Here is a 19869-nt window from a genome sequence, read left to right as displayed (position 1 = left end):
TTGTAAAAGTTTTTTCCCTTCATAAATATAGTACTTTTATATAAAATTACTTATGATTCGTAAGTGTGTTGCTTCTTTTTATATGCCAATTCTTGACTTTTCTTCTATAGCTTGGATCTAAACTAACATCTGTGGATATGGATGGAATATATTTATTTATTCTAAAAATTGAAAGTGTTGATAAAAAGATCTTTAATGTATCAGGTAATATGAAGTATTTCACTTTCAAAAATTTATTTATTTTTCTTAAATAATGTGTTTCAAAAAGGTTGAATCACGTTCAGATTTTTTACCTGTTGGGGATAAATAGGCATTATAAATTGAAAAAGTGATCGAAATAAAGTACAAAATTAGTTTATTTTAATAAAATAGTCCTGCTATGAATTTAAAAAAAAAAATCACATTTTTCAAGTTTGTTTGTAATTATGTTAGACACAAATGTTCAATTTGAAAGTTCACCTACATTCCCACCCCAAACAAAAGTTACATAATTTTGCACATTAGTGGCCGAAAAGAAAACAAATTTGGCCTTAATTTCCATTTATTTTTCTACGCGACGGCATGATTTATACATAAGAACCAAAGCCGAACACGTCTGCTCTCTTCAGAACACAAGACCAAACGTGTGTGAAGCTTTTCCCTGAGGCCTTTTGCTAAGAGATTCTTATAGGAATTTCTTTGACACGTCAATTCAGAAAAGAAAATTTCAAGTATTTTTGGAAGTTATGCCGTGGGCGTCAGAGATTTTTATCCCTTCGCTCGTAGTGTAAGAATTAAAGCATGATTTTTTTTTAGTGCATGTTTGAAATAATTAATTAAAAACATAGGATTCGGATCAGGCAATAAGAGAAAATTTTAGAATAAAGTAACATGGGCTAATTTAAAATAAAATATAGGAAATTAGTTAAGATTTAAATTAGATTAAGAGGTTTCATTATATATGTGCTTATATATTAACTCTTGAACGAAGGGTGGTTTTGTGTTCTAGGGACCATGATCGATGAAGATGATAAAAAATAATATACATGATATTTATAATAAACCCTTAAAACATCACTTATGCTACTTTTTCTTACTATTTTAAACAATGGAAATAGCGATGATATACAAATTAACAAAGGCATTCTTTAGATAATTAAAAGGCAATTAACACTTTGTTCATATTTTTAGATGTAAGAGCGCCGTTATAAATGACTGAACCAAGATTTTTTTTATTTCAAGTTTCACGCCACACTGAGACGGAATTCTTCCTTTGGTGGTGTGTTTCATGCAAGGGAAAGAAGATTCCAATTAATACTGTAATAACTTTTGTGTTTTTTATTGCTCTGTCCCATAAACATCATTCATCAGCTCAAAAAATATTCTAAGTAAATTGCGAATTTTTCTGCTAGTTTAAACCGTTTACAGAATGCTTCACGACTAGTTTCTCTGCGGTTTGTTTGTTGATCCGCAAGGTCATATACTGGGAATTTTCAAAATGACTGTAAATCTTTCTTCTTTTCATTATAGGTTCACGTATAAAAAAATTGTTTCCTTAGAGTATTAGAAATGTGAATGGGTAAATTTTTGTTTAAGTACTTGAAACGAAGTTGTGTGACTTAAGAGACATCACAATCACACGGCAAACGTCGCAGTGCATGATCTTAAATGCATCTATCTATGTATAATATTCTATTCTTTGTTTACATATTTTATAACCATTTTAAATAGAAAAAAAATGTTTTCAGTTTTCGGATTTTGACTAATAATATAAACGAGAGAAAAAATTGACTTATGAAAATTTTTTACTAATTGATAGTGAAAATTCGTAGACAAGTTGTTAACCTACATCAAATTGTAAGCTTATGCTCTTTCAGACCTAATAAAGTTATGTAACTCACTGGTATGCGTAGTTGTTAATTAACTTGTAGGAATAAAAATTAATCTGTTTGAAGTTTTTCTAAAAAAGTTAAGTAAATATTTTATTAATTTGCTCAATGTAATTTAAATTTTATTATTTCATATTTGATTTATATTTAATTTATTGATTTTTGAGTAAAATGATTACAAATCGGAAATGTAATATTAGACAAAATTTGAGAGCTAATTAAAGACCCTTGCAAAGAAAGTAAGGGTGTAAATTTACCAAGCAAATGACTCCATTATATTTAAATGATTTTTGTGAACTCGTTCTTTGAGAACTCATATGCGTGAATTTGTAATGGTTTTCAGTTTTAATATCAGTTTAATTCTTCTAACATTTTTTCAGTTAAAAAATGCTATGTTTGTATGTAAATGTATAGAAAATTTGTAAATGCTCATTGAGTTAAGACAGAATTAGTAAAACATTCTCTTAAGATTTATGTACCTTTTTTTTTTTTTTTTCAGTTCGTGAAATATTCCCATGACTAATTTAATAAATGTTCCTTAGCATTTTCAGCCAAGCGTGACTCACTCAAGTTTAAAGATGCAAGTATAAAATTTTATGAAATAATATAGTTTGCAACAAAGTAATTTTTTATTTTATTTGACCAATTTTATCCAAGAAAATCGTATAGAAATTTAGAGTATAGCTTTTTTTAAAAAACTAATTTCAGGTCTATTTAGTTAATATGTACTTATTTCTTACATTATTCTGAACACTTCTATAATTTATAATGCCTATTTATCTCTAAAAGGTAAAAAGTCATTGTTTTAGCTGTTTTCAACACTGTGTATTGATACAAAAAATATGACTCCATTATTATATATATTTTTTTAGTTGACATAGCAATGAAAAGCGACTATGGCTATCTTTCAGCTGTTGATTATCCCTTGCTAATTGTAAGTAGCATAAACTATTTGTAAATAACATTTCTTTTCTGTCAGAACAATTTGATACTCTATGTACTGAGAAATAAATCTCATATAGATTGTTAGAATTCACTTGTCATGGCACTCTATTGATTTTTATTAAATGAAATGTGACTTGTACATATAACCTGAAATTTAATCAGAGGAAGTAATTGTTCAAAATAAATGCATCTACATGCTTTCTGGTTTGAAATATTATTTGCATCATTAAAATATGATTATTGAGCTTATCAATGCAACACAATTACCTAAAAATGACTGAAGTATCAACAAAAAAAAGTATTGTATTTTTAGAGGCTTCGTACAGTTGAGAAGCATGACTCCAAATTTTAGATTTCATTTTTGTAGTTTTAAAAGATATTGAAGTTTTCTGTGAGTTGATAGTCTCAGATTCAGATCATGTGGTTAGTTTCATTCTCATTTCGAAGCAGTTTTTCCATTCTTAAAGTTAACTAATAAAAAAATATTTTTAATTATTAATCAGTTTATTGAATGAAATGCTCAATTGTTGTTGTTTAGGGGCTAAAAGTTTAAATTTTTTTATATTTCGTGTTATTTTGAGTTTTTTTACTACCTAATTAATATCCATAACTTTTCAGTATCTGAATTTTTTCAAGATCAATTTTACTTTTTATGTAGCCCCCCCGACCCGAAGCTTTGCATTTTAATGTTTTGTTGTTTCTTATTCATTCTTCTGTTGGAATGGCCATTCGGACCACGAGCAAAATGTTCTTGAATTATTAAGACACATAATATCTTGAAGAGTTGATAGATTAATGAAAATATTAATTCTGACAACCTGCCTTCTGCAGACATTAATCTGAGACTTCAAAACACAAATGTTTAGAATACAGGTTTTGCTGGTAAAATTAAAAGATCTTTCTGTTGCATCAAACTATATTACTTTGAATATTGAAAGTAAAACCAGTGATGTATGAAGTCATGCAACTAAAAATGAAACTAATTGTGCCAATTTAAAATTGATCAGAAATTAGAAAGTTTTTGTGTGTAGATATGTTATTTTAATTCTGATTTGTCTTATTATTTTATAGAAGTGCATTATATTAAAAAATTTTTTGAAATTATTAAGTTGAGTGAAACTGAGTAATTGGCTATTGGCATAACTAATCTATTGATATTGTGCAGAAAGAAAAAAGAATAAGAAAGAAAAAAAAAAAATGTATTCAACCATGTTGAATTTAAGTAGGGTTTTTATGCATATTTTAAGTTGGGAAGGAACATTTTACAAAGCTCAATATTGAATTTTCTAAATGCAAAGAAAGATGGACGTTTGATTTCATTTTTTGTTTTTGTTTTAGTTTTATGGCGTTATGTGTGGTCTCTATGTGATATATGCCATTGTTTGGTTGATTTTATCTGCCTTACAGTGGCGCGATCTTCTGAGAATACAGTTTTGGATTGGAGCTGTTATATTATTAGGTAAAGAAAATTTTCAGTTAATTGAATGTATGAAATATATATTTAGGAATTTCCATCTTAATCTATTTATTTTTATTTGATCTCTGAACAGAGTGTTTCATTTGTATGTGTAGATGATTATTTTAATTCGATTTTTTAAAACTCAATATATGTTCTAAGAATGCATTTGTAAGTGGTTGCCCATTATTAATACATTACCACTAGTTGAAATAAAGGCTCTGTGACTGAAAACTAGAAGACAGACAATAAACAGTTGGATGATAAAAGCACATGGATTGACTAAACAAAAACAAAACAAAAAAAAAACATGTTTTCTAATAATACACTTTTATTTAGGTATTTTAGAATATAGTTTTTTTCTGATGATACAGCTAGCGATAGCTTAGTTGGGAAATGCTATCGACTCGTGCTTCCACCCAGCGTCTTGATTCTAACTGATCTTGTTCCTACCATTATTTCAATCATTATTTGTACTTTTAGTTGTTTTCATTGTTAAGTATTCTGTTATTATAGTTTCGATCAGAATACAGCATATTGAAAATTAATAAGCAGTTTATTTTTTACAAAGATTTTTATAAAGTGTAAAAGTATTCTTTTAATTTTTATTAATTACCAAGATTCATAAGAGAATTATTGTTTATTAACATCTTACTGTTAAATTCTTAATTATTTTATGTGTTTCTCTTATACAGGACTAATGGAAAAAGCTGTTTTTTATGCAGAATACCAATCAATAAATTTTACTGGTCAATCAGGTTTGTAAAAATTGTCAATTCTCAAATAAATAAATAAATGAAGTTTGAGCAATCTAGTATTTTGCTAAATTATTTTGTGATACATAGATTTAATTTATAAGCAATCCTTTTAAATGCGAATATATGTAGCAGTTCTTAAAAATGTTAATTGTCAACTTATTTATTTGTTGTTATTATTTTTTAATTTCAAAGTTTTTTTGTAATTGTCATTTTTTTCAATTTCTTCTAATACAGTGTCTAATAAGTCGTTATACGTCCGAAATGTGAACTTTTCTATCATATGTTGTGTTAAGTGATTATATGTAGAATAATGAAAACAGCTTATTTTATTTTAATATGTCACCAGAATTGTTTTTTTTTGTTTGTTTGTTTAAAATATAACCATATAGTATGCTATAAAACTATTTTATTGGAATATTTGATATATAAAATTAATTATTGGGAATATTTGAATTTGCCCATATTGATTCGATCATTCTATTTTATATTACTGTGTGATTGATATGAAATTATTTCAATTTTGTTGTAAAATTCTAAACAGATATCTTAATAGCCTGTTTGTGGAGTTTGTATCGTTTCTTTCTTCCCATTTTTTTTATTATTCATTTCATTAAGCATGTTTATTAGTGAAATTGAATTTTTAAATTTTTAATGTGGTTATTTTTGTTGGAAAACATATCTACCAATAATTTCCCAAAGCTGAGCCATTACTTTAGGTTATTTCTGTATCTGGTATCATCATTCTAGTTTATCTCGTGTGATATGGTTTTATATATTATTTTATGACTTTTTCTTCAAATTATATTCATTGTATTTTTTAAAATTTGTTATATACGTTACCGTTAAAGTGTTAAATCCGTTGATTCATAGAATAATTAAGTATTTCATGAATAATTAAACAAGTCAGTTAATGTTTATAAAATTATTGAATTCTACGATTTAACAAGGTATTCTAAGGAATAATGATTACTTGATCTTTAAAGTATGAAATATGGCACTCGAAAGTTCTTTGAACCGGCTCTAGCTGCTTTTAATCAGTTTTCCCGATTTCGGAACAAGAGATGGCAGAATAAGACAATTGTACTCCTGATCCCAGTTCAGCATATGTGAACGAGAATTAATTTCCGTTGAAGTAGTTCCGAATATTCACACAATACTTCGATCTGTTGCAACAGCTCAAAGTAACGGCACTGGAAAAGGATTTAAATAGTGCTCGTGTAAAAAAAATGTGATAGTAAAAAGTACGCTTGTTTCAAAAAATAATATACAATTCAAAGTGTCATCATAGCAATCATCGTAAGGTAAAATAACTTTATTTCATAAAATTTAAATTAATATTCTCTTACATTTTTGTTTCAAAAAGTTTACACAATGGTTTTATGAAGCAACAGTTTTTCTTCTTAGCATGTATTTTTTTTTTATAATATTTAAATATAATTATATCTACAACATATACTTTTTTTCCTTTCTGTTTAACTAATGTTAGCAATATGAGTAATAATAAATTATATCATCTGCTTTTCCTTATTATTTATCGATTACCCATCCACGATAGGGATAAAATATATTTTTCGAGAGATTTTAGCTATTTATGATCAATCAATTTATAAAATAGCATTGAAATTGTTTATTTTTCACTTTAACTATCATTAGTTATTTCATAGAATAACTAGGTAAAGTATGCAATTTTTCATCTATTATACGTTTTCACTGACTCTTCTAGTTATTTCATGAAATAACTGAAGTATATACTTTAACGGTAACATAGATATAAATCATCTTACAAATTATATACACTGAGCGGCCACTTTATTATGAACTCCTGACAGTTTTATAAAAAGGAGCTATTGCCTCTTAAAAAAAGGCAAAAGTTGGCCCAACATTGTATTGAGGAGTTGATCATAATAATTTGGTCTCTCAGTGTGTATGTGTGTGTGTAATGAAATAATTTATTTGTCATGTTTCTTCATGTAAAATAATGAAGAAATATGTGTGATATTATCCATCCATAATTCTAACTGTATTATGTAATGAAATATTCAATAAAAATCCTTAATGCTTTAACCGACCTATTACATACCATTATATATATATTTCTGATTAAATAGCCTGTACAGCTGTCAAATTGCGAAAAATCAATTAGTATTCAAATAATATTATTTAAGTACTGGATATTCAAGAAATTAATTTATGGGCGAAATTTTACGTAAGTAACCCAAATAGTAACCCCAGTTTTATCTAATCTAAATCGTATAAATAACCAAAAACCATGTAAAAATAACCAAAATCTAAATCGTATAAATTTGTGGCTAACCGTAGAAAAGATCCCATCCCACCTCTCATGTTGAGATTTTTCTTGTCATTGGCAAAAATTATCAGTCAGTAATTTTTAACCCATTTTCAGTACATTTTCTCTGACTGTTTGAAAACTTTTAGTGACCTGAAAAGTGTTGTTCCTGAAACTCTAACAACTGGAAATAGACAAACATTCGTAAGCCGATATCAGAACAGTTAGTACGGGTTTCTTTAGTGACAGAGTACTAATAAGATTTAATTATCAAGGGGGAAAATGCAGAAAAACAGCTAAGAGATTTGAAGCATGAATTTCAGGACATATGACTCAAATCATAGAATTTTAGATAAGCATATACTTTCAACTATGTGCTTGCCAAGTGCTGATACTGTTTCGATTTTTTTTCGTTCTTTTTTCAGATGGTGTTATATAGTAAAGGCTTTAGGCCGGCCGCGCATACGCAAGATGTCCCTTGTCTCCATTAACCCACTTCTCACACTTTAATCATGACACAATATCCTTTATGTAAGAAGAAACTATCGTTTATTAGTCGAATACTTACCTCGAACTTTTTTCGAAGCTTTATATCAATCTGGACTTAAATAATGTATGTCATGCGAGTATGCTACGAAGCACAGAACGGGCCATATTGTGTCACTGTTATCAAAAGTTGGGGGAAGGTTGGACATTTCCGCTTGTGCTATTAACGTTCTGCTTCTCCTTTTCTCTGATTCCGAAAGCAGTAAAAATCAAAGTATTCATTGCTGTTCTGGCTTTGTGCAATCAATGCCTTACTCAATGGTAATTTTCTTACTAAGTGATGACATCTTTATTAGGGAGTATACTAGAAGTTCTGTAGACAACCATCCTCCTACGGTCCAAGTATTTATATGCCATTGGAAATGTAAATTGAACTTTATAATTAATAATGTTTTTCGAGATAAACATATTTGCTGCATATAAACATACATTGCTACAGATGAACATTTTTTTAAAGATTTTTCATGTCCCTTTCCTTCTGCATAATAAATTGTTTTCTTCTTTTGTTACTTTACAGTAAACTGAAAGGTAACGGGAAAATTCTTTTTCATGGGGTTTCTAAAACAATGCACAGAGATTACTACATAAAGGCTAAAACATTTTGATTTTTGCCTATAATATTTTTTGTTTAACTCAATTTTTTTTTCCAGTCCAAGGTGCTATTCTTTTTGCTGAAATATTGTCATGCATGAAGAGAACTCTAGCAAGAATGTTGATTATTATTGTGAGTTTAGGATTTGGTATTGTTAAGTAAGTAAAATATGGCAAAAATAAAACTAATTTTTATATGGATTTTTTTTTATAATTAAACTTCTTAATAATCCAAGTTTTATTTGCTCTATAGGCCAAGATTAGGCCCAACGCTGCATCGAATTGTGGGTGTAGGTGCTTTATATTTTGGCTTTGGAACTATTGAAGGATGTTTACGTGTTCTTAAAGTAAGCATCTATATATTGTGTAAAAATGTACATTTTATTTGGAAGACTATTCTATTAAATATGTAAAGCGTTTTATGGAATTTCAGTAGTATTGTTGTAAAATTTCTAAACACAGATATCAATATGAACAGACAGATTATTTAAAGTAGAAAAAACTTGAAGATTATAATGCATATATAAATAACTAAAATTTTTTTAAAAAATGAATCCGTCCAGCAGGTTATATGAAAAGTCAACTTCAGGGAGGATTCTAACCAAAAAAAGTTTTCTATCGGGGCCTTATTTTCGGCCCTTGTGACGCGGAAATATCAAGCAAATGAGGTTTTGGAAGAACAAGGGAAAATATGTATAACATAAGTAATGAAAAACAAAGATCCAAATACTATGAAATTCAAACTTCAAAATTCGGAAATTTGAAAGAGCCAGAAATTAAATACAGAAACGGTAAAATACAAACTTTTAGGGAATTTCAAACATCAATCTAAAAAAAGAATTTAAAAAATAATAAAAACATCAGCAATATAAAAAATCCAACAAGCAAGTTGAAATTAATTATCCACAGAAAAAGATTTGTACAGCGACAAAAGGAGACGACCTTTCTTATAGAACTAGCTATTTTGAGTGAGAAAAAACGAGAAAGTGCATCATCACCATGCAATTTTACTTGAAAGGCCTCAGCACCATCTAGTGAGTTGCATTGAAATAGATAAACACCTAATTAATTACTTTATATTGCAGTAGCTTTTAGAAAAGTCATTTAAGTGTAAGTTTTTAAGAATGTTATTAGTCAATATAAAAAGTTTTGTCATAAGAATTTTTTTTTTATCCTGTTAAATTTCCTGAAGATTTTACAATATAAATTTGAATGGAAATTATTAAATGGGTTAACTATGAAATCATTTTTCCCCATTTATCATAAATATCAACAATATTTTCCTATTAGTAATTTCTATTTTAATATTTAAGTAGTTTCCTTTCCACTTATTTTTATTAGTAACATTTAAATTCTTTTGGATAGTATTTAATTATAAAATTAGAATTATCCATGCTTAACAAAAGTGAGTTATCTGTATATTTAAAACCATTTATCAATTAATTATTTCTCTCTTATAAATGCAAGAAAATTTAAGGTGAAGTCGCCAATCCCAAGTAACAACCCCTTCGCTTAATCACCTTGAGCAGACCAGTCAAATATCTAGGATACCAGCCGATTGATACACCGGGGACCGATATGTACCACCCGTCTTATTGGCCGCCACTCATAGCCCTAGTGTTGCTTTACAACGGGACGTTAATATAACTAAACTAAACTAAATTATGGGCCGCCACTCAGGGCAATAGACAGGGCTGTCCATAAGAAGTAAACAAAGCGGTGACAGCTGCTCATGGAGAGCTCCCTTCGCTTGCCATCGAGTGATGGAAGGATCAAGTAGACATCAGAAGGCGTAGGTGAGAGTAAATATCCCTGGGAACCTCGAGATTGGGACCCCGAACCCACTTCAGGAAGATGAGCCCCTGAAGGGTTAAATTGATCAAGGATTGGATGGTTTTAGTATGATTCGAAAAAATATTATATGCATAAAGAAAAAGTTTTAAATTAAACTCATATAAGGCGTGTATGAAAAATTTTCAGTAAATGGTATCCCCTAAAATTTACCATTTTGTAAATTTAGTTTTATTAGCAAACTTTATGTGAAAAATCAATTGAAATTTTTTACGAATAACTTAAGTTAATCACTATTTTAAATTAATACAGTTTCTAATTTTTATGCATTTCCCTCCATAATTAAAAATTATGGGCATGTAAAACTTAACGTGCCTGATTGAAATTGATGAATTCTAATATAATTTGTGATTGAATTCTTTCTCTCTCTCTCTTTTCTCTAATATTGCAGCCGAAAACCGATCCAGGAAATCAAGCATTGATGGCTGGTGTACCTCTTGCTGTAACTGATAGTGGTATTTGTTGGTGGATATCCTTTGCATTCAAATGATATTACGTTTTTTAAAAAGTGTATACTCTCTTTAATTAACAGTTTTTAGGAAAGAGAAGTGTTTGTTGATATGGAAATAAAAATTTATGTCATATATGTATAATTTTTTGAACAAAATATAGATTCAGGTTTCAATGTACGTCTGATACTATTTTAAAATGAAACATCATTAACTCTAAACTTTATTTTAAGATAAGAATGGATTTTGATAATAAAATCAGTTTGACAACTTAGCATCAAAGATTTCTAAAGCAAAATTTGTTTTACATTCAATATTAGAAAATTATGCCTTCCTACTATCTGCACATTGATTCGTTTTTAGCAATTTTTTGAAACCAAAACAATATATTTTATATTTTTGCTTTAATATTGTGCCCATTTTTCTGATTCAAACTATATTGTTTCTGTTATTAATGTAAGAATTTCTTTTATGACTGAAAGCCATTTCTACATTTTCTTTGTTCGTTTTTCTGAATGGAGTTTTCAGGAATCATCCTGAAAGTCTTTTGTTTCAAGATGATTATCATTGTTGATTAAAAGTAAGCTGTTATGATATTGACTGTGACAGGAAGTAATATCAGTTATTTTTTGTAGTTTTTATTGATACTTTTAAAGATGATGATAGAAATTGCGTCTGATATGGCCCTCATGATTTCTTTATACAAAACTTTCTATTTTTGATGTTTTATAAATACCTGAGAGAATTTTAGAAAATAATTTTACAAAATTTAATTTTCAAAGGAGAGGCACAAAATTTCATTTTAATTTTTATCAAAACATTTTTTTAGTAATTTCCAAGGATTTATGCTGCAACGAATCGCTTGCAGTATCAAGTATCTATGTATTCTACAAATCCAAAGAAAGGTTAATTATTAAAATTAAATTTTCAGCTATAATTCAGGGTATTGTAATAACTTTCTTCTTTTATTTAAATTAATTTCTCAACCAAAGGGCTAAAAAATATACATGCATATATAACTTTGTTAAAAGGACTTTGAAATAATTTGTTAATCAATTGAGGAATTGGTTTTACATTATTTTCATGATAGTAAGCTGTCAACAAAATGTGCATATTTTAATAAAAATGAGTTGAAAACCTTAACTTCCTATTACATATTTAGCAGCTTGGTGCAAACAATTAGAACCCTCAGGTTAAGAAGGAATATTGTAAAGCTTCAGTTATATAGACATTTCACGAATACATTGATAATGGCAGTCATAGGTAAATACATCACTTATTGATTCTTATTGTGTAATTTGCAAATATTCACTTTCAACTGAATGTTTTTAAAAATTTGTAGGCTCTGTTGCATTTATGACTTGGTCCATTCATGCTCACAAATTATCAACCTGCATAACTGTAAGATAAGATTTTATCTCTTAATATTTTAAAATCTCCAATCTGCATTTTATGTGTAATTTTCTTCACCAATTCTTGACATAAAGCAAATATTATTATTTAGGATTGGAAAGAATTATGGGTAGATGAAGCTTACTGGCATTTCTTATTTTCAACTATTCTCTTTGTAATTATGATTTTATGGCGACCAACAAATAATAATCAGAGGTATTTTGAAATATTTCTCTATTTTAATATTTTGTAACAAAACAGAAATATGACTTTCATTAATTTTTTTAAAATTTTTTGTTTCAACTTTCTTGTGGAGTATATTCTATATGAAGAATGTTTATATTTTATGTTTTTATAAATTATTCCATTTTGTTTTTAATGGAAATGTAACAAGTTAATTTAATTGTCTAAAGAAATAAGGATTCTACAGTTATTTCAAGTTTCCGATTATTCCACAAAAATGTGGTATTACCAGAGTTCATTAGTCTTTGTTGTAATTCCTAAATTCAAACATTTTATTAGAATATATATTATTTAATACTTCATTTTGCAAACATAAAATTTTTTTGTATCATTTTATTTCTTTTTGCATAATTTTTTTTAAATAGTTGTATTCTGAAAAAAAAAAAATTATTATTATTATTATATCATTATTTGGGCCTTGCATGATTTAATGAGTGTATCATGGTTTATGATTTTTTAACAGAAAAACTATATTAATTGAAATATTTTTTTGTCTTGTGTAATTCTTTTAAGGCTATTTTCTTTTTCATTTCTTTGTTTATGGGAACTGAATTATGAATTTATTTACTGCTTTGTTGTGCTAAATGAAAACCATTTTATACCTGTAGTTAATTTTCTTAAAATCTTGAGCTGTATTGTATTTTTTCTTGGTTCATGTTGGAAATGATATTCACATTGCTATTTTTCAAATGAAATCTTTTTATAAATTCACCTTTAGCAAATGGTCTTATAATTTATATGGCAGCAGATAACATTCTGATTTGAATGATTTTAAATAAATGTTACATGAAACTAAGCTCTGGCTTTTAACTTTGTGCTATAATGTATAGATAGATATATTTCAGATTTTAAGATCATTCTTCAAACAATAGAAAAATAACACTTTTTTTAATATAATTATTGTAAAATTTCCTAAATCGTTAGCTTAAAAGTTATAAATGAAATATCTTATTTTTATTAATTTGAATGAAGTCGATGAAAAAAAAATGTTTTGTAAATTAGGCTATAGTAGATAAAATGTATTAATTATAATGAACTGCCACTGTGAAGTAGTGCATGAAAATTATCTGATTGTCATATATTCAACATTTTAGTGAATATATTTATTTTTAATTCAAAAAAATTCTAGAATGGAAAAAAACCATATATTTGAATAAAATATATCAATATAAAAAAGTTTTTTATACTGATAAACAAATAAAAAGTATAAATGCTAATAGCTGCAAATGACAATGTTTATGATGTAAGAAAAGTTTATTAAACTATACAAATATAACCTCTGTTACTGTAATGTACTAATTTTAAAGAATAATATAGCTTAAATATATTATTTTCTTTCACATTATTTCTGTAGGTATGCATTCACTCCTTTATTAGATGCTATGGATGATGATGAAGATGACGAAGAGAATCTTTTGCCTAATGATGCATTTGGTATGTTTTCCATTTTAAGTAAAGAATGGAAATTAGATTTTCTTCTACAACCAAACACCAGAGAATTGTCTAGTTCAGCAGTCTTACAGTATTTAATTTAATTACATTATTGATATTTTTTAAAAACTAATGTCAATAAAAAAAGGTTAATTTGCTAAATTATTAAGCTGCATGTGATATCAGAATCGTTCTACATTCAGTAGAGATTTTCGGAAGTGTTATTTTATTAATATATAGTTAACGTTTATAAATAACATTAAAATGGTTTAATTTTCAAATCACAGCTGGTATGAAGATGAGAACTCCGAAAAACAACACAAATTCTCCGCATATCGAAGATGTTAAATCCAAACAGGTATGGAACTGTTTTGCTTCTCATTTATCTCTGATATTTTTAAAAATGTCTCAAATGAATTTGTAGTGTACTTTCATTAAAAATTAACATTTATAATGTAGAAAAATAATAATTGCTTTCGAAATTCCACGGATTTTTTTTTTTTTTTTTTATCGATACTTTCCCCATTGTTTGCATATAACTGTTCCATTTTCCCATTCGAGAAAAAGTGCTAATAATTGAAGTAGAATTATTCTATTGTACCTTCGTTTTCTTTATGACATGAAAATAATGTTTATTGTTTTAAAATTTTAATGTATTCCGAAAAGGCTAATTTTTAACAGTTTGAATTAAGTTTAGATACGTTAAAAATCTTTAAATTATTGAATCTGATAATATAAAAAGAAAAGGTAATATTTTTTTCTCAGTTAAAAAAAAAAAAAAACTGCTCAATGTAAAGTTGCTATGGTGAACTTTTATTAAAACTGAAATATTAAAAATTTGAAATAACTATTAATGTTTTCATTGTGGTTCCTTCAAGTAATGTAGTTTAAATTCTTATTTCCTTTTTAAATCTAAACTCAGATCATCCAAAGTAGATTTTAAAATATAATACTAAAATTTTCTGACCCTATGTTTAAATTTATCCTGGCTTTACATTCTCTAGGTATTAAGTATATCATAGCTTGTAAGAAAACTTGTTTTGTAACAAGTGAATGCAAGAATTAAATTCCCCCCCCCCCTTCTTTCATCAGTATTATTTAGGTATTTCACTAGCTTCATTTTTATTAAGATTAAACCACATAAAGGGTCTTTTTGAGCAAATCGGAAGCATACAATTCTTTCTTACATAAATGATTTCATGATCATTAAAAAAATTCAGGGGATAGTTATTTAATCATTACAAAACAATTCGGTTAGTGAATTGGTAAATGTTTAATTTTGTTCTATTGTCAAGTACTATGGCTGTATGTAAACAATAAATATATTTTGATTTCAGTTCTGTTGTTTAGTACAAGCTGCTGTAACTCTCACACATAAAAGTCAATTGAAATGTTTTGTGTTCCTAATTTTGGTGAAGCTTAGCTTCAAGATCCATTATGGATGTGGGTTTATTGTACGTTAAATTCGACATTGACGTCAGACCTCTTCTTAAAACCTTATCTAATAATGGGATATGGACAGAGGAGGATGCTGGTTTTCGTGTCATTTTGTCGGAAGGTCTAAATTATGAAATCTGTTTCAAACTCTTGTTATGGACCGATAATTAAACAAAGGCCTGATATTGGTTAGTTTCAAAACAATGATAAGATAACATCATTAGCCTTTGAAAGTTCATTGAAAAAGTAAATTTCATTCAGCGAGGCAAGGTATAAAAAATGTCACTTTTTGCAGTCCTTGTTGTTTGCAGTACTTGTCCAGTTAATGGATCCTTGTTAATGCAATCCATTGTGAACACTGTAGCCTACACATTATAATTAAGAGTAGAAATTTCTTTATATTTCTTTCTCTCTTTCATTATGACTTGGAATTTACAAAAGTTGATTAGACGTAAAATATAAAATTAACACTGGTATTTAATGTTAAAATACATTATGCGAAAATACCAAATGTGGCTGCACTGGATTCATTTATTATGTTTGTAATTGATTAGGAATTAAAAAAATTCACGCCAATACGTATAAGGTTGAAAGCCGCAAAAATCTACATTTTTTTGTCTAATCTTATTGAAATTTATCACATATGCTCTTCCAAACAAGAAAGTGATCTCTGTCAACTTCCAATAATTAAATATAATTTCAGTCAAAGAAAAACAATTTAAAATTCTTTCGTTTTTCTGTGATATTTTTCCAAAATATAGACTTGAAGATTATTTTATATCATTTTAAAATTCAAAAAATAATCCTTTTAATGATATCATTTTAATTTCCGTATAATTTCTCCCATAATTTTAATAACAAATTTCAGATTGTTACTTGGTGATAGGAAATAATGGATATTGTTTTTCATTTTAAATACAGATTTTACAATTATTACTGCTCAACTTTCTTTTCTTTTAAAAATCTTAATTAAAGGGGAACAAAGAATTTTTTATTCACAAATACTGGCATTTCGCTCTGTTAAATATTTTGAAGATTTTCCTGGAAAATGTTTATGGAAATTTAGCTTTTATTTTGGCTTATTTCTTTTAGATTTTCAAAGCATCATATTATGTTTTCATCATATATGTAATATGAATGGTTGACTGTCGCAATTTTCTCGTTTGTTATTATTTATTTATTTGCTGTTCAATTTGGCCGGATAAACATTTAGTGCAAAATACTTCATGGATTCATAAAGTAAACTTGCAGATGTAACATGGATGTTAACATTTCAAACATAGTGTTATCGATTTAACTTGATATTAACTAAAGTAAAGAAATATTGTGTAACCGCCGTTTCTTTATCCACTTTTCACAAAAATTTATCAAGTTTTGTGAGAATTTTGTTTTCAATGTGGTTAAAAAAAATTCTGAAATAGCAGTATAATTTGAAACAGCTGTACAGCGGTACACTGCCCAAAAAATCATTTAAAATTTAATCACAAATTTGTATTTATATCTTATTTTTCCAAAACTATTTGTAGTTTATGTACACAGTAATTTGTAACATATATAACATATTTTTAGATTAAGAATTGGTTATATTAGATTATTGAATTTTTTCCTTATATTTGTAATTAGTAAAATTCTTAGATATTTGTCTCTTGAAATTTGTCACTTTTTGTTTTTAGACAATAATAATAAATTTTTTTCAAATGTATTTAAAGTTATCAAACAATTACCAATAATTAGACAATTAAAAAATTTGGTGGGATAGTAAAAGATGCATTCTTTATTATGCATCATACATATATCAGAGTTCAATAGCTGTCATGATCAATTAAGTAGTGATTTGGTTTTACTTTCAATCTCTTTTAGAAAATATTAACAAGTTGTAATATTTTCTAAATATTACAAATTGGATAAATATTTTCTGCTTATGTAAATTAACTATGTATAATATTTTTAGGTAAAATATTTTTTTGGCAATTTGTGGCACTATGCAGTGCACATTATGAGGCCCTTTTTTTCTAGTAAGCTTGGCATTTTAGCATATATTTAACATAATATACTCCTTAAGGATTTATTTTGGGTTAATTTTTGTAGTGATTTTGAAAAAAAAAATGTGTTTTTATTTATTTATAATTTTATAATGATTCATAAAAGTGATGCATCCATGTTTGGTTTCACAATTATATCTCTGTAGACTTTTGTTGCTTATAAATGCTATAATAACTCAGTGAAAGTCTTGAGATTGAAAGGAACCTGACCTATTATACTTGATAATATTCGTAATATCCTAATCTATAATTCAGTGAATTTGTACTTTTTACAAATTTATTTATTTTGCAAATAGAAAAATAACATTTTTTAAATTGATCTTTCTGTAACCCTGCCTACCTCTGATAACACATATTTTGTGGAATACAAATTTACAATTGCATAAAACTCCAATTTAATGAATTGCACGTGAAGAGCATATAACTTCAGATAATGAGTCTTTTGAACAATTATTGTAAATTCTCTAAAGTTTTGTTTTTATATTACATCGTAATTGACATTACTGTTTCTTTCATGCTATATTTGGCTTGCAGTATTGAAAATTTGTATTCCAGTAAGTTCGTGTTGTTCGTTTTACCTAGTATATCCTTTTTTTTTTTATATGTGTATAATTCACTGACAAAGGCCTCTTAATGCATCCGGTCTTATTCTCTTTTGTAAAAGTGCTTTGTTTCTGAATACTTGACATTTTCTTAAAGTTTTTAGGCCAGCTTTCTGGTCACCATGTATAAGCCAACTTATAAAAGTATAGTAATAGAAATATATATATTTTTTATTTTATCAGACTTTTGATTTTGGCTATTTCAGTACTGTACATACGAATTATTTTCATGTTTATACAGTGCATGTGTTTTCTAATTTGATTTTATCTATATGTTAAATAGGATGAAGATCTCAAGTGGGTGGAAGAAAACATTCCAACTTCTTTGACTGATGTGTATGTTTCTGTAATTAACATACTATTTTATTTTTATAGCTATAACATTAAGTTTTTTTTATTTCTTTAATTGATGTGTATTTGTTTTTTTTAGTGCACTTCCTAGTCTTCTAGATTCTGATGAGGTAATGAAAATATATTTATTGTGCTTTTCATATATGAACATTTTATTTTTTTTATTGATTTTGATTGTAAATAAATTCTTGTATTTTTATTACAATTTAGGAAATTATGACTGCCAAATTTGAAAGGAGCAAGATGGAATAAAGCCTTATTAATGTCATTCCTTTTCTGTGAAAAAATGAGACCAAATACCGTTGTAACATAAGCATGCTTTTCTTCCTTTTACTTTTAAAGGATATTTTGTACATAGCATCGTCATTGTTAAATTATTTGTCTAAATTAAAACGATTACGACAAAAACTTGCCTTCATTTGATTTTGTTTTCATATGAACCGTTGCTTTTATAGAATAATCTATTATGTCTATTGTTTGAAGCTGAATTTCCGTTTCCTGAAATTTTTGTAAATGCAGATTTGAAAACAAGTTTTTAAGACTTTTAATATAATTAAAAATCTGCGATTTTGAAAGAACTTAAAATTTATCTTCTGTTCGGGTTTTATGATGTATTTGTTTATTTCAAATGCTGATATTTTATTTTGTTTTTAAATTGTAATTTGTATACTTCAACTGCTTTTAATTTAAAATTCTTCAATATTTATGCATGTTGACTTTACAAAACATGTTTATTAAATAATAGAAATTTTTTCTTCAAATTTCTGTTAGTCAATTTGCGATTTTGTATTTTCCAGTAAATAGAGATATTGATATAAATTTAATTTTTTTTTAATCTTCTTTCTTTCATTTCTTTTCTTTTCTTTTTCTTTCTTTTTTGTATCGGTGGATAGCGCTGTATGCCAGAAAAATTTGGAAATCTTATTCCTGTATTTTTATATAGATACTTCTTCGAATAATTTTAAATTATAAAAAGCACACACTTTCGTGTTATTGTTTTGAAGAGATTAAGTATGTCTGTTTATAGAGCTTTTACGTGGCATATATATTATGGCTCATAACTTTTATTTTCTTCATGGAATAGATTAATTAATTTTAAAATTTCAAATTAAGCTAAATTTTTGAAGTGGTAAATGCTTTTACTTTTTTTTTCTGCCAAATTTTGTTCTTATAGAACTTATTGATTCTTTTTATGTGTGTCTTCTTACTTTTGTTATTGTTATTGAATTTTTATATCAAGCTAAATTTCTTTCTCTTATCAATCTATTCGAAAAGAATATATTATTATATCGCATTTTCGTAGGAAACTTTGGATCATAATTTTTTTATTGCATAACTATGATTGTTACATTCTCGCATAATATTAAATTCTTCGTAACTATGATTACTAGTTTCTGACATGCAAATATTTATCAATTGTATATTCGCATGCAATCGTCATTAATACCTATTATTATTTACTGTTCTATAGCCAACTGGGAACAATTAATGCGATTTCCTTGGAAGCTTGTACTTCAGATATTATGAAAATGCTGGTAGAATCCATTTTTTGTCCGTTCACAGTGCGGCACAAGAGCAAAAGAAACAAGAAGAGAGGGAAAATAGATTTCTCAGTTCTTA

The 19869-nt window shown here is 27.0% G+C and overlaps 1 protein-coding gene across 1 annotated transcript in view; it reads left to right on the top strand.

The window, feature by feature from the left end:
* The window catches only part of LOC129960266 (transmembrane protein 87A-like), a 51611-nt gene extending 32954 nt beyond the window's left edge, over positions 1-18657 (top strand). Inside the window, exons 9-23 of the mRNA XM_056073554.1 lie at positions 111-204; positions 2741-2802; positions 4152-4272; positions 4965-5027; positions 8511-8610; positions 8705-8798; positions 10694-10775; positions 11910-12014; positions 12094-12152; positions 12256-12359; positions 13741-13820; positions 14105-14175; positions 18182-18234; positions 18329-18359; positions 18460-18657. Coding sequence (XP_055929529.1) covers positions 111-204; positions 2741-2802; positions 4152-4272; positions 4965-5027; positions 8511-8610; positions 8705-8798; positions 10694-10775; positions 11910-12014; positions 12094-12152; positions 12256-12359; positions 13741-13820; positions 14105-14175; positions 18182-18234; positions 18329-18359; positions 18460-18501 — 1161 coding nt within the window. The 3' untranslated portion in view covers positions 18502-18657. The remainder of the gene's footprint in view (positions 1-110; positions 205-2740; positions 2803-4151; positions 4273-4964; positions 5028-8510; positions 8611-8704; positions 8799-10693; positions 10776-11909; positions 12015-12093; positions 12153-12255; positions 12360-13740; positions 13821-14104; positions 14176-18181; positions 18235-18328; positions 18360-18459) is intronic.
* Positions 18658-19869: the final 1212 nt, after the last annotated feature.

Source organism: Argiope bruennichi, chromosome X2 (genome assembly GCF_947563725.1).
Source record: "Argiope bruennichi chromosome X2, qqArgBrue1.1, whole genome shotgun sequence".
Taxonomy (NCBI): Eukaryota; Metazoa; Arthropoda; class Arachnida; order Araneae; family Araneidae; genus Argiope; species Argiope bruennichi.
This window is presented reverse-complemented; position numbering and strand designations above follow the sequence as displayed.